This window comes from Narcine bancroftii, chromosome 8, assembly GCF_036971445.1.
Source record: "Narcine bancroftii isolate sNarBan1 chromosome 8, sNarBan1.hap1, whole genome shotgun sequence".
In the NCBI taxonomy this organism is placed as follows: domain Eukaryota; kingdom Metazoa; phylum Chordata; class Chondrichthyes; order Torpediniformes; family Narcinidae; genus Narcine; species Narcine bancroftii.
In genome coordinates this window covers 74,523,503-74,538,219 of record NC_091476.1, presented here as the reverse complement: position 1 = coordinate 74,538,219, position 14,717 = coordinate 74,523,503, and the positions used below count along the sequence as shown (strand labels likewise).

Here is a 14,717-nt window from a genome sequence, read left to right as displayed (position 1 = left end):
ATTACCTGGGCCGGACCTTTCAGCTCCCTGCACTATATTAGGCCCATCACGTGGAGCAGATCTTCCTCCTTTGCCCTTCAGCCCTGACGAACCCTGCTCCACTCCAGGTCGCCAATTGTGGACACACTGGAGGAGTCGTCGGTAAGGGGTGCACAACACAGGGATGGGGGCTGTTAGACAGCAGTGGAGCCGAGCCCATGTTAGACAAAGAACGGTGGGTAGTGTAATCCTTGGTTGTTATCAGTCTGTGCACAGTTGCTGGTATCGGTCGTGACTGATTATACGGTGCTGTGTGATCAAGGGTACGAGCGGGCGTTATCCCTGGTGCCATCCCTTTGCATGTCTTTTAATAAAGATCCTTCCTGGGTCCAGAGTCATCGTTTATTGAACCCGCTGAATGTTTCCCTTCCCACCCCGCGGAGGCCCACTCACTCGCGCTCACCTCGTTGAGGAGAGGCTGCCACTCATGGAGGGGGAGGAGGGGGGTGTGGACAAAGCTTCTTTGACGTGGGCGGAGCTGGCGCTGTGGGGAGGGGACGTAGAGGGGACGAAACTCACAGCTGCCACTGCGTCCTCTGGCTCAGCAGATGCTGGGGGGTGGGGGGGGGGGGAAGAGAGAGAGAGAAATAATGAGACTCAGAGATGCTCCCGCTCAGCTTCAACACACTGTGGAGGCTGGACAGAGGTTCCCACCTGCTTTAAAAGGGCATCGACCAGGGGTGCACCGATAATCTATTAGGTGCTGGAGCCCACCAAAAACAGCGACAGGGAGATGTCCAGAGACACCCTACAAGGTGCCTGGAGACATGCCACGAGGTGCCCGGAGACGCCTCACAAGGTGCCTGGAGACGCGCTCTTGTGAGCTCCAACGTCACTGACCCCCTCCCCACCCCCTGCCACCGGCACCCAAGAAGAGCAGCGTGAACTGCCTCAACGACGATCGCCCAGTCACACTGGTGACTTTGGAGACCTTGGCTGTGGGCAGAATTAATCCATATCTTGGACCCACAGCAATTTGTCTTCCCCCACAATCTCTCCACTGGAGACGCAATTTCGCTGGCCCTCCACCCAGCTCTGGATCACCTAGACCATGATAACTCGTCTGTCAGGCTGGTTCTCGTCAATCACAGCTCGGCCTTCAACACCATTGTTCCCTCAGAGCTGATCAACAAGCTCCAAACCCTGGGCCCCTGCACCTCACTCTACAACTGGATCCTTGCCCTCCTCATCGGAGACCACAGTCAGTACCAATTAGAAACAATGTCCCATCCTCACCGGCGATCAGCACAGGAGCAGGGGAGAGCGTGAGAGAGGGAAGGGGGAGAGAGAGAGGGAGGGAGGGGAAAGGGACAGAGAGGGAGGGAGGGAGGGGAAAGGGACAGAGAGGGGAGGGGGAGAGAGAGAGGATGAGGGGGAGTGAGAGAGGGAGGGAGAGAGAGAGAGAGAGAGGAGGATGCAAGTTTAAGGTGTAAAGCCCTGGGACTGAAGGATACGTAGGGAAGTGACAGGAACAGGGAGACAGTGGGAGAATAACCCAGAAATATCAGTACCTGAAGTGACAGGGCATGGCTCGATGATCCCAACTTTCACCACCTGTGGAATAAACAACATTTTCTAAACCATTGGCTTTTCTAAACTATTTTAATCTCTAATCACATGGAAAGAAACTCAGGGAGCCATGTGTGAGGCAGTACGTGTTCATGAGGGCATGTGCAAGAGACACAGGCAGTGTGTGTACTTTAGAGAGAGAGAGAGAGTGAGAGAGTGGATGAGTGGAGATTGTATGAGTTGCAAGAGAGATGTGCAAACTGCGCACAAGAGACACACACAGAGTCCACAAGAGACTGTGTGTGTGTGTGTGTGTGTGTGTGTGTGTGTGTGTGTGTGTGTGTGTGTGTGTGTGTGTGTAAATTGATAGATTTATAGATAGATGTTGGATGGATTTTTACATTGTAGAGGTATTCAGGGATATGGGGAAAAGGCAGGACAGTGGAGATGAGTTTGTCATCAGATCAGCCGTGATCACATTGAATGGCAGAGCAGGCTCAATGGGCCGAATGGCCGCCTCCTGCTCCTATTTCTTATGTCTTTATATATGTGTGTGTGTGTGTGTGTGTGTGTGTGTGTGTGTGTGTATATATATAAAAGAGAGGGAGAGGAGAGAGACTGAACGATGGAGACAGGATTTTGGGTTACGTCAGCAGATGAGGTACTCACACCAATAAACGGGATAAACTTCTGATACGAATCATCTTCATGACTGAGGAGAAGGAGGCAACGTGTTAGAAAGCGGAGCCCAGCAGGCAGCAGTACACAGGGACAGAGAAGCTGCGTGTTGTTACCTCTTGTACTTGCAGGTCAGCATGGCCTCAGCGATCGGCAGCTGGTGAGACACCTGTGCACCAGTAATGTACTGCATAATTCGCCCCACCACGTCCAAAGCATCTAATAGAGGCAAGAAAAGATCCACAGAATCAAACAGGTCAGCTTGGATGTATGAGAGGGAAATCACATTTGACAAACAGACCAAAGTTTTCATTGTAAAGACGCAGTTAACGCTGGAGGAGCTTGGCCGGTCTCACAGCAGGCATAGGTGGGAAAGATCTATCACCGGTGTTTCAGGCCTGAGGTATTTGATGAAGGGCTCAGGCCCAAAATACTGGTGATAGATCTTTTCCTCCTATAGACACTGTGAGACCAGCCGAGTCCCTCCAGCATTTACTGTGTTTTCATTACAGTCGTGGCATCTGCAGATTTTCTATTCATTTATTTAAAATTTAGACATACAGCACAGTAACAGTAATATTCTATTCTGGTTAAATGGGAGGCTATTGAGATGTGCAGAGCAACAAAGGGATTTAGGAGTTGTGGTAAATAGTACCCTCAAGGCTGATACTCAGGTAGATGGTGTGGTGAAGAAGGCATTTGGAATGTTGGCCTTCATAAATCGGAGTATTGAATTCAAGAGTAGGGAGGTTATGATGAAATTGTACAAGGCATTGGTGAGGCCAAATTTAGAGTACTGTGTACAGTTTTGGTCACCAAATTATAGGAAAGATATAAACAAAATAGAGAGAGTGCAGAGAAGGTTCACGGGAACGTTGACAGGATTTCAAGGTTTGAGTTACAGGGAAAGGTTCTGCAGACTGAGGCTTTTTTCTCTGGAGCGTAAAAGATTGAGAGGGGACTTGATAGAGGTGTTTAAGATTTTAAAAGGGACAGACAGAGTAAACGTGGATAGGCTTTTTCAATTAAGAGTGGGGGAGATTCAAACTAGAGGGCATGGTTTAAGATTGAAGGGGGAAAATTATAAGGGGAACACGAGGGGAAATTTCTTGATGCAAAGGGTGGTTGGGATGTGGAATGAGCTTCCGACAGACGTGGTCGAGGCGGGATCATTGGTTACATTTAAGGAAAGACTAGATAGTTACATGGATAGGAGAGGACTGGAGGGGTATGGACCGGGTGCTGGTCAGTGGGACTAGGAGGGTGGGAATTTGTTACGGCATGGACTAGTAGGGCCGAACTGGCCTGTTCTGTGCTGTAAGTGGTTATATGGTTGTAAAAAACACCAGCATCGCATTTGCCTCCTTCACCCCCAACTCAACCTGCATGTTTCCCTCCAGCCCATCCTGCACAAGGATCCCGCCTCCCTTTGCATCTGGGGATTTTCGATTTTCTCCCCATTTAGAAATCAGTCTGCCCAGTTATTTTTTTCTACCAAAGTGCATGACCGCCCACTCTCCGTTTCATTTGCCGCTTCTCTGCCCCCTTCTCCTCATCTGTCCAAGTACATCTGCAGTCTCTGTGTTTCCTCAACACGAACCGCTCCTCCGCCGACCTTTGTATCGTCTGCAAACTTGGCCCCGAAGCCATTCGTTCCGTAATCCAAGTCATTAATACACAGCGTATAAAGAAGTGGCCCTGACCCCTGTGGACACCACCAGCAACTGTCAGCCAATCAGATCCTTGTATTGCAACGCTCCGCTGCCTGCCCATCAGCTGATGCTCTACCCACACAGGTTCGTCTCCTATTAACCGTGACGGCCACATCTGAGAGGGGAGGTTGATTTGGGCCGGGGGGGATTCATGGTGAACGACATGGGCTCTACCCCGAGCTGGGAGGGGTATTCCCCAGGGAAAGAAGAACTCGCCGAGTGGTGAGAGGGTCCCAAGATCAGACCTCCCCGCTCCCCAGCACGATCCTACCTACGGTGGGCGGCTCCGACTTGCCAAACAGCTCAGTCCAGGCAGAGTCCAGGAACAGGGTGTTGTACCTGCTGTCCAGCGAGGCCATGTACTTAGCCACAGGGTGAAACCCTGGAAGAGAAAGGAGGGGCAGAATTAGGAGCATCTGCCTACTACACCCCAAGGCACGTTGTATCCCCACATACGTCCTGTTCTGCCACCTCAGGTTCAATCAAGTCTTCTGTCATGCAGTAGAAAGATAGTGAGATAGTATTTATTGCTGCAGAACAAAGTAAACCAAAGAACATTACAGCACAGAAACAGGCACCTTCAGCCCTTCTAGTCTGTGATAGACTATTTTGCCTCTGACCTATGCCCATACCCTTTCCATCTAAACTCTTCTTAAACGTTAAAACTAAGACCGCGTTCACCACCTCAGTTCATTCCACACCCCCACCACTCTCCATGTGAAGAAGTTCCCCCCCCCCACCAAAAAACCTTTCCCCTTTAACCCATGTTCTCTGGTTTGTATCCCCACCAGCCCTAGTTTATCCAATGGAAGTCACCAAACCAAAGGGGCGCACAAAAGATACACAAGGACATTTCCAGAACTGGAGGGCTCCGGTTATATGGAGAGAATGGCAGGTTTTTAAAACTCTGGTGTTGTTGGTTGAGGAGCTAACCTAATAAAGGCTTCTAAGATAGTTAAGGAGAAAGGGAAATTGTCCAAATTTTTTTTCCCCAGGTCGTGGGAGAATCTGAAGCTAGTGGGCATCTGGGGTGAGAGGGGAAATACTTACATTTTTTTTTTAAATTTCAATTTTTAAAAAATTTAAACGCACAGTGCAGTAACAGGCCCTTCCAGCCCAATCACATCCAATTGGCCTACAACCCCCCGGTATTTTTCGAACAGTAGGGGGGAAACCCATGCAAACATGGGGGGATTGGGGGTGGAAACGTGCAAACTCCTTACAGATAGCGTGGGAATTTTGTGGGAACAGAAAGGAATTAAGTGGTACAGGTACACAATCCTTTATCTGGAACCCTTGGGGGACAGTGTGTTCCTAATTTCGGATTTTTCCAGATTTTGGAAAGCCAGATTTAAGCCCACTCAAATTGTGCTGCCATATGCACCCCCACCCCCCTTCCAATCGCGCTGCCGTCTCCACCCCCCCCTCACCTGCTCGCCCGGCTCACGCTGCCAGTCTCTTGCCTGCCTGACTCACGCTGCCGATCTCCACCCCTCGACCGCCTGACTCGCTCTGCCGGTCTCCCCCCTTCGACTGCCCGACTTGCACTGCCCTCTCTCTCCCCACTTGCCAGTTTTTTGAGCTTTCTGGATTTCAGATGTCCATATACAGAATTGTGTACCTGTATTGTTATGAGGCCAGGTATTTTATTTCGTTTCAAAGAATGAAAGAGATATATGGAATTTCTTCAAATACCCTGTTGACTTATTATCAGGTCAGAGCCTTGCTGTTGGATAATTTTAAGCGTACGTTACGGTTACCTAGGCAGTCTAAATTTGAGAGTTTACTTACTGAAGGGGATAAGAAGGGATTTATATCAGAGATGTACGCTTTATTACAGAATGAAATGCTTAAGCCGGATATTTATAAATCTAAATTAAAATGGGAAAAAGATTCATCGAAAATTATTTCTCAGGATGATTATATGTGAGGACAGTTTGACTAAAATTGTAAACGTAAGGTATAGATTGGTTCTTTATAACTTTATACATCAGTTATTTTTAAAATCCTGAAAAGTTAAGGAAATATAAGTTTATTTATTTCTTCTGATTTATGTTTTAGCAGGTTGGCTCTTTCCTGCACTCTACTTGGTCACGTGAGACAAAGCGACCTTTCTGGAATAGAATTAAGGAACTTTTAGAAGCTTTATTTAAGTTTAAAATTTCGCTTAGCATTTTTGATGGATTAGATTTAGAAACTGAGTTTGGAATTAAAATTAGACATGTCCCAAATTGCCATTTTTGAGACTGGCTTTAGCCATGGCAAGAAAATCTTTGGTGGTTACTTGGAAAAATGATTTGAGTGTTCAACAGTGGCGTTTGGAAATGAGGTCTTCTATCACATTGGAAAAGATGACGTATAATTTACATAACAAAGATCCTTTCTACATTAAAGTCTGGAGCCCGCATACGAGATTGAATTTGTAATCAGTTTTTTTCCCCCCCACAAATTGTTGGGTTTCCACTAAACCATGTCGATAGTTGAAGGTTGTTATGTAAGTTGATCTCCTCTATTTTCTTCTTTCTTTCTTTTGGGGTAGTTTAGAGGGGGGGGGGTTTAGGGGGAGATTATATGGGATGGATATTATGTATTTTGATTGTATGATTTATTTTGATTAATAAATAAAATTTGAAAAAGAAAGGGCAGCGCGGGATTTGAACCCTGACCGCTGTAACGGCGTGGCACTAACCCTGCCGCCCCTTAAAAGGCACAATGTTCTTACGGCACCAGCAACCGGGGTTCAAATCTGGTGCTGTCTGTGAGGACTTTGCACGTTCTCCCCGTGTCTGCGTGGGGTTTCCTCCAGTTTCTTCCCGCATCTCAAAGGCGTATGGGGTCGGTCGGTTAATTGATAAGTTTGGGTGGCGTGGCCTGACACTGTACCGAATCTCCTGATTTAAAACAAAATCTTGCCGCTGACAGCCCCGGACTGCAAATCCCCTGGCTGGACCCTCTGGCTTTAAACAGCCGAATAATGGAGGGCAACAGTGGCTTCATTTAAAAATTCTGCCATCCTGGGGACTACACCCAAGATGGCGCCGCCTTGATCGGCAACGGCCACAAGGGGGAAGTGGAGGACTGGCACAGGGCAGCAGAAAACAGAGGACTCACCCCACTATTTGAGAAGGAGAAGCAGAGAAGGCAACCACGGCGGCGGACCAGCAAGGCGGCTGAAGAAACACACAGGGGGTGGGTGGCTGGCGACTCGAGGTGAGGGAACTGCGCGGGCCACTGGGCGGAGGGATTCGCGCCAGGCGGCGGACTGCTTGGAGACCGGCTCGAGAACTGGTGGTAGGTGTATCAGGTATTGGAGAGGGCGCCTAATCGTTCTGGAAGTCCAGATTGGGAACGCGGGTTGCCGATGGTTCAGGCTGGACTCTGTGTGGCTGCGGGAGAATCCAGTCGCCTGGGGGCTCTCGTTCCCCATGCTTGTCAAAAGCAAACTCCATGAGATGTTGCACCATCTCGATCACATAACAATAAATCTGACTCCTACCCAGCGGGACCACGAGGATTCGTAGGTAGTTGAGCCAGTCCGAGGTCTTGTTGGCGAGCTGGTCCACAAAGAAGCGCAAGATGGCAGCAAGGTAGCTCTGTCCCCCGATGGCGGCCACCTTCACCGGACGGGGCATCTGGGCATTGCAGTTGCAGCTGGCGGGAGAGGAAGGGAGACGTGGAATCAGCAGAGCAGGTGTGGGGACCTCCAGCCTGGCTTAAATGCCCAAGAGCATCCAAACCCACCCAAGACAGAAGATTTGATTTAGCATCTTGTCTGGGGGATTGGGTGACTCTGACACTTCGTTGGGGGACACTCCTTATAAAGTGGGGAGCTCCCTCACCAGTGGCCCACTGAGAGTGGGGAGCACCCTCAGGGCCCAACCTCCCACCTAGCAGAATTCTCTCACGGGCCATCCCTCCCAAAGGGCAGAGTTTCCTTCAGGACGGAGCTCCCTCTAGCACCGTCCCTCCCAAGGGGCTGAGCTCCCTCTAGGACCGCCCCTCCCACGGGGCCGAGCTTCCTCTAGGACTGCCCCTCCCATGAGGCTGAGCTCCCTCCAGGACCGCCCCTCCCACGGGACCGAGCTCCCTCTAGGACCGCCCCTCCCACGGGGCCGAGCTCCCTCTAGGACCGCTCCTCCCACAGGGCTGAGCTCCTTCTAGGACTGTCCCTCCCACGGGGTCGAGCTCCTTCTAGGTCCGACCTTCCCATGGGGCTGAGCTCCTTCTAGGACTGCCCCTCCCACGGGGCCGAGCTCCCTCCGACGGGTCAGACCCCTCCAGGACCCAAACCCTCACCACATTCTGAAACCTGGAGCACTGGGCTAGGAATTCTGGCCTGGATTATGGGCCTTCTCCTGCCTGACTGGGATGGAGGAAAGAAGCTCGGGGGGACCCCAAGTAATAAATGTTCGGACAAAATGTACTCACTAGCGCTGAATCCGGGATAGGATGGCAGAAAGGGAGGTCTGCACCTCGATCATGGAGCACGTGCACACAACAGCCTGCTTCTGCTCCAGGAGCAGCTCAGACACGTACTGAGGGAGAAGAGGAGAGGTCAGACCGTGAGGGAGAGGGAGGGAGGTGGAGAGGGGAAGGGAGGGAAGTGGAGTGGGTTAGGGAGGGAGGTGGAGGAGGGAAGGAGAGGAGGTGCAGGGGAAGGGGAGTGGGGAAAGAAGGGAGGGGGAAGGGAGGAGGTGCAGGGGAAGGGGAAGGGAGAAGGGGAGTGGGGAAAGGAGGGAGGTGGAGAGGGGAGTAGGGAAGAGGAGTGGAGAGGATTGGGGAGGGAGAAGGGGAAGGAGAGGTTGAAGGGGGAAGGGGAGGGAGAAGGGGGAGGGAGAAGGGGGAGGGAGAAGGGGGAGGGAGAAGGGGGAGGGAGAAGGGAGAGGGAGAAGGGGGAGGGAGAAGGGGGAGGGAGAAGGGGAGGGAGAAGGGGAAGGAGAGGTTGAAGGGGCAAGGGGAGGGAGAAGGGGGAGGGAGAAGGGGAAGGGAGAAGGGGAAGGGAGAAGGGGAAGGGAGAAGGGGAAGGGGGAGGGAGAAGGGGAAGGGGGAGGGAGAAGGGGAAGGGGGAGGGAGAAGGGGAGGAGAAGGGGGAGGAGGAAGGAGAAGGTGGAGGGAGCATGCATCCCCCAGCTCTGCGTCAAGGTGAAGAGGTACCCCAGATGTACCTGCCCTTGCCAGTCCACGGTGCTGACCATGACCACCGTCTCCGGCACACTGCTCTCCGACGCCAACAGGATCTGGTTCAGCTGATCGTACACAACCTTACGAGGGACCTGGGGGGGAGGAACGGAGCGTCAAGTAGGGGCAGACTCCGTCGGAACGTGGGGTACTGGCGAGAACCCAGGACTCCCAGTCACACGGGTACCCCACCCACTCACCTGGATGCTGAGTTCTGGAGACCGCTCACTGTCAGAGCTGTTGGTCCTGTCGTTCAGTGCCCGTGACATATGCCGATCCTTTAGTGGAGTTCTCCTGTGCTTTGGAGTGTGGGAAACCTCGGCTTTACTGAAAAGCACATCACAGACACCCGTCAACAATTTCCCAGTGAGGGTCAGTGTGTGTTGGATTCCCCCCACCCACAGTGAGGGTCAGAGTGGGTGAGACTCATCCCCCCAGTGAGGGTCAGTGTGTGGGAGACACGCTCCCCCTCCCAGTGAGTGTCAGTATGGGACCCATCCCCCCAGTGAGGGTCAGTGTGTATGGGACCTGTCCCCCCAGTGAGGGTCAGTGTGTGTGGGACCCATCCCCCAGTGAGGGTCAGTGTGTGTGGGACCCATCCCCCAGTGAGGGTCAGTGTGTGTGGGACCCATCCCCCAGTGAGGGTCAGTGTGTGTGGGACCCATCCCCCCAGTGAGGGTCAGTGTGTATGGGACCTGTCCCCCCAGTGAGGGTCAGTGTGTGTAGGCCCATCCCCCAGTGAGGGTCAGTGTGTGTGGGACCCATCCCCCAGTGAGGGTCAGTGTGTGTGGGACCCATCCCCCAGTGAGGGTCAGTGTGTGTGGGACCCATCCCCCAGTGAGGGTCAGTGTGTGTGGGACCCATCCACTGACCTGGGAGAAGCAGAGATCTGAGTCTCCGATTTGCTGCTCTTTGACAGTGATTTGGATTTATCGAGATTTGACCCAGTGGGATTGAGATCCCCAAATGACTCCTGCTCCGTTAACTCCTGTGGGAACAAGACAATATCCCAGTGATTCCACGATGTAAACCTGAACACACAGCAGTGGGTGAGAGACTGGGTCCCAAAGAAGTGGATGAAACCTCTACAGATGTGAAATGTTGAGAGTACAAAGTTTGTATGTTCCCGTTAGGATTAAAGCTGAGGTTCGCAGGCACAGGGAACCTAGATTTTTGAGGGATATTGGGGATCTGGTTTGGAAGAAAAGAGAGGGGTACAACAGGTATAGGCAACACGGGAAAAATTGAGGAGTATAAAAAAAATGCAAGAAAAACCTCAAGAAAGAAATCAGGAAGGGTCAAAGATGACATGAGGTTGCTTTAGCGACAATGTGAAGGAAAATCCTCAGAGTTTCTACAAGAATATTAAGAGCAAAAGGACAGTAAGGGACAAAATTAGTCCCCTTGAAGATCAGAGTGGTAATCTCTGTAAGGAGCCAAAAGATTTTTTTTTTTTTTTCATCAGTTTTCAGTCAGGAAACAGGTATAGAGACGTGGGAAGTCAGGAAAACGAGCAGTGAGGTTGTGGGACCTACACCAACTAAAGAGGAGGAAGTGCTTGCAAATAAGGATGGAATAATCCCCAGGGCCCAACAAGATATTCCCTTGGGCCTTGAGGGAGGCTGGAGGGGCTCTGGCAGAAATATTTAAAGTGGGTGAGGTGCCGGAGGATTGGAGGGCAGCTCATATTGTCCCGTTGTTTAAAGAAGGCTCAGTGGGACTAGGCAGAAAAATGGTTCAGCACAGACTGGAAGTGCGGAAGAGGCCTGCTTCTGTGCTGTAATGTTCTATGTGCAGTGGGAAGTGCACTGACCGGCTGCGTCACAGCCTGGTGTGGGGGGGGCACCAGTACCCCTGCAAAAGATGTTGGACACAGGCCCAGGACATCACGGGCAAAAACCCTCCCCCACCATCGAGAGCGTCTACACGGGAAAAGCGGAGAGCAGCAGTGATCATCAAGGATCCAACGCACCCAACACGTGCTCTGTCCTCGCTGCTGCTGTCAGGAAAGAGGTATCAAGGCCACAAGACTCACACCACCAGGTTCAGGAACAGCTGCTACCCCTCCACCGTCAGACTCCTCAACGACAAACTCAACCAGGGACTCATTTACAGACTTTGACTTTACATGCTATTGATTACTGAATACTTATTTTCTGCAGGGCACAGTCAGGTTGTTTACATCTCTCTCTTTTTCAGTTTTGGTGCTAGCAGTATGTGGTCATTCTGTCTGGCCTGCAGCAAAGAGTCACGTGATGGCAGGTATGTGCTCTGACAATAAATCTGGAATTTTAACTTTGAGATGTTTAAACTGTCAGAGGCTCCCATCTACGCATCCATTGAGAATTTGGTTCCAATGATTCTATAGAGGTGGCAAGAAGAGTGTAGGAGGAGATTTCCAGATGCTCATGTATCTTCCCCGAGTCCCGAGTGTAGTGGAGAAAGTCGGGGAGGCCGCAACAATATCGGCGCCTGCCGATGTTCGGGTTTCACTTCATTCTGTTGCTCCACTGCGAAACCTCTGCAAAGGACGCCTACACTGAAGACATTCTTCTCTCTTTGGAGGGTCTCTGTGGGAGTCCCCCTCACTGCTCCCCGTCTGCCCTGAAGCTCTGTGACCACGTACTCATCCAGACCTGCTTGCACGGACACTTGCCTCTGTCGCCACCTGCTGGCCCCTCCCCTCCCCCGGGGATGCCAGCTCCGGTTGCGGGCCCCCGCCAGGATCTCGGTTACCTGCGCCATGTTGACCGTCGCCCTCTTCCACTACGATCACAAGGGTCCCTTCACTCCCAGTTGGAAGTGTACTGAACGGGCTCCCTCAAACCCAGAGTTAACAGACGACCAGTGGTGGTGAACGGAACTAAACGATGAAGTCCTGAAACCCTTCTTGCTTCTCGAGAGCATATAAACATGCCCTTTGGCCCTGCTAGTCTGTGCCAAACTATAATTGTGCCTCAGGCAGTCCATGGCGCCCTTCCCTTGTGAAACACAGAAGTCCACAGACACCGTGTTTGTAGTAAAAACCCACCAAAATGCTGGAGGAACCCAACCGGTCTCGCAGCGTCCACCGAAGGTAAAGAGGTAGGGCTGATGTTACAGGCCTGAGCCCTTCCTCGAGGTGCAAGCAGAGAACAGGAAAGGATCAGGTCTGGAGGGCTATGGACTTACCCCTCCCTTCAACATAGCTATCCAAATGTTTCGTAAATGTCAAAAGTGAGCCGGCATTTCACCATCTCAGCTGGCAGCTCATCTCATACCCCCTTCGCCCTCTGGGTGAAGAACTTCCCCTACCTCAGTGGAAAAATGCCTGCTGGCATTTACTTCAAGGTAAAGGTTCCATTAATGTCACGTAATCCTACGTTTAGAATGTAACATCCATGAAATTCTTTAACTGTAAGAGAGTTGCCACTTTGTCCGGCGCCCCTCACAGAAATGAGGCCCCAGTGAGGAACGGACTCGCGACCCCTGGTTTTACAAGACCGGCGCTCCAACCACTGGGCTATCAGAGCCTCTGATGGTGTTCTTCAGGGATGGGAAGCCAGGGGAACATGAACCAGTCCTCATTGACTGGGGAGTGGGGGCCTTCAGCAATTGAGAAGGTCAAGAACGTCTAACTCCTGAGTGTCAATATCTCTGAAGATCTGTCCTGGGGCCTCCAGGCCGACGCCATCACGAGGACAGCTCACCAGCGGCTAGACTTCTTGAGGAGTTTTGGAGGAGATTTGGCATGTCACCAAAGACTCTTTCCCCGCCTACGACATCACAGGCACCAGACTTCACTCCATCGAGGACATCTACACGAGGCGGTGTCTTATAAAAAGCAGCCTTTATCCTCAAGGACCCCCAGGCCATGCCCTCTTCACTCTGCTACCATTGGGGAAAAGGTCCAGGAGCCTGAAGACGAATATCCAGGACCAGCTTCTTCCCCTCCACCATCAGATTCCTGAACGCACAACGAACCTCGTTTTTTTTTCTCTTCTTTTACACTAATTGGTTATTTTTAAATAGTGAATTTATGGAAATGTAATTTAGGGCTGTTTTTGCACCTGTCACGCACAACATCCCTGCTACAGAACAACAAATTTTGTGACACGTTCATGACAATAAACCTGATTCTGCACCTGTGTCACTTTCCCCTTTCGTTCCTGTTCTTGTACATCCAGGTTCTATTTATATACCTCCAGACACATTAGCAGCAAATACAGTTGGACTTCTCTGCAATGAAAACAGGCTCTTTGGCCCAACTTGTTTCTACTGACCAAAATTTCCATCGAAGCCCATTCCAGGATGACTAAGCCTTCCCCCATCCAGCTACCTGACCAAATGTCTTTTAAACGATGAAATAGTCCACCCCAGTGGTTCTCAACCTTTTTCCTTCCACCCACACCCCACTTTAAGCCATCCCTGTGCCATCGGGGCTCTGTGATTAGTAAGGGATTGCTTAAGGTGGGAAGGAAAGGTTGAGAATCCATGCTCCAGACCTGATTGTTACTGAAATATTTGGCTTGAGAAAAATGGTCATTGGGCCATTTCCTTTGGGAGTTCTGAAATGGTGCACATGATGAGACCATGAGGGATAATTAAAATAGTGGGTTTCAAACATTTTCTTTCCACCCACATCCCACCTTAAGCAACCCCTTACTGATCAGAGCACCGATGGCACAAGGATGACTTAAAGTGGTGTGTGGGTGGAAAGAAAAAGGCCGAAAACCACTGGTCTCTACACCTCTCCCGCTTCTGCCAGCAACTCGTTCAACAGCCCTCCGTGGGGACAAAGATCTAGGGGCAGGTCATTCAACCCATCGAGTCCACTCTGCCGTTCCCCTCTCCCCAAGCCTTCTCCCCATAACCCTTGATGTCCTGCATATTCAGATCCCCTGCCGATCTCTGCCTTAAATACACCCAATGAACTCCACAGCTGCCGGTAGCAGCAAATTCCAGAGGTTCACCATCCTCTGGCTGAAGAACTTCTGCTTTAAAGGGCGCCCTTCAATCCTGACATTGTACCTTCTTTGCCTGGAACCCCTATCGTGGGAAACAACTTTGCCACATCCACTCTGTTCGGGCCTTTCGACTTTCAAAATACTTCTACAAGGTCCCCTCTCATTCTCAACTCCAAGAACCAGATGCTAATCCCTTCATTCCAGAAATTATTCGACTCTTCTCTGCACCCTCTCCAATGCCAGAACCTCCATTATTAAGGGGCCCCGTACTCCAAGTGAATTGAGACTGAATGAAGCCTCAACCTCGCATCCCTCCTATTCCTCTCAACATCAACACGCCGTGATCTAAATGGGACCCAACAGTATCTGATAGATGTTTTCGATGTAAAAAAAGAAAGGGGAACAACAATTCATGCAATCTGGACATGTGAGAGAGTAGAAAAATTTTGGGATGATCTCAATCAGATATTAAATAAAATAACAGAAAACAATATACCAAAGAATCCAGAGATCTTTCTCCTAAGTAACATAAAAAATAAAGAATTTGGAATTGACTTGGAGGATGCACAAAAAAGATTTGTTAAGATAGCCCTAGCCGTAGCAAAAAAATGTATTATGTCAACCTGGAAATTGGAAGATAATTTGAAAATACAAC

General features: G+C 50.7%; 1 protein-coding gene across 1 annotated transcript in view; it reads right to left on the bottom strand.

Annotated features, from left to right (window-relative positions):
- Positions 1-14,717, bottom strand: part of LOC138740873 (phosphofurin acidic cluster sorting protein 1-like) — a 51,097-nt gene that overhangs the window by 5,754 nt on the left and 30,626 nt on the right. The window contains exons 12-21 of the mRNA XM_069894120.1: positions 9,989-10,104; positions 9,317-9,443; positions 9,104-9,211; positions 8,367-8,473; positions 7,435-7,589; positions 4,210-4,320; positions 2,343-2,445; positions 2,218-2,260; positions 1,551-1,593; positions 443-590 (exon numbers count right to left, since the gene is read on the bottom strand). Of these exons, the coding sequence (XP_069750221.1) occupies positions 443-590; positions 1,551-1,593; positions 2,218-2,260; positions 2,343-2,445; positions 4,210-4,320; positions 7,435-7,589; positions 8,367-8,473; positions 9,104-9,211; positions 9,317-9,443; positions 9,989-10,104 (1,061 nt within the window). The remainder of the gene's footprint in view (positions 1-442; positions 591-1,550; positions 1,594-2,217; positions 2,261-2,342; positions 2,446-4,209; positions 4,321-7,434; positions 7,590-8,366; positions 8,474-9,103; positions 9,212-9,316; positions 9,444-9,988; positions 10,105-14,717) is intronic.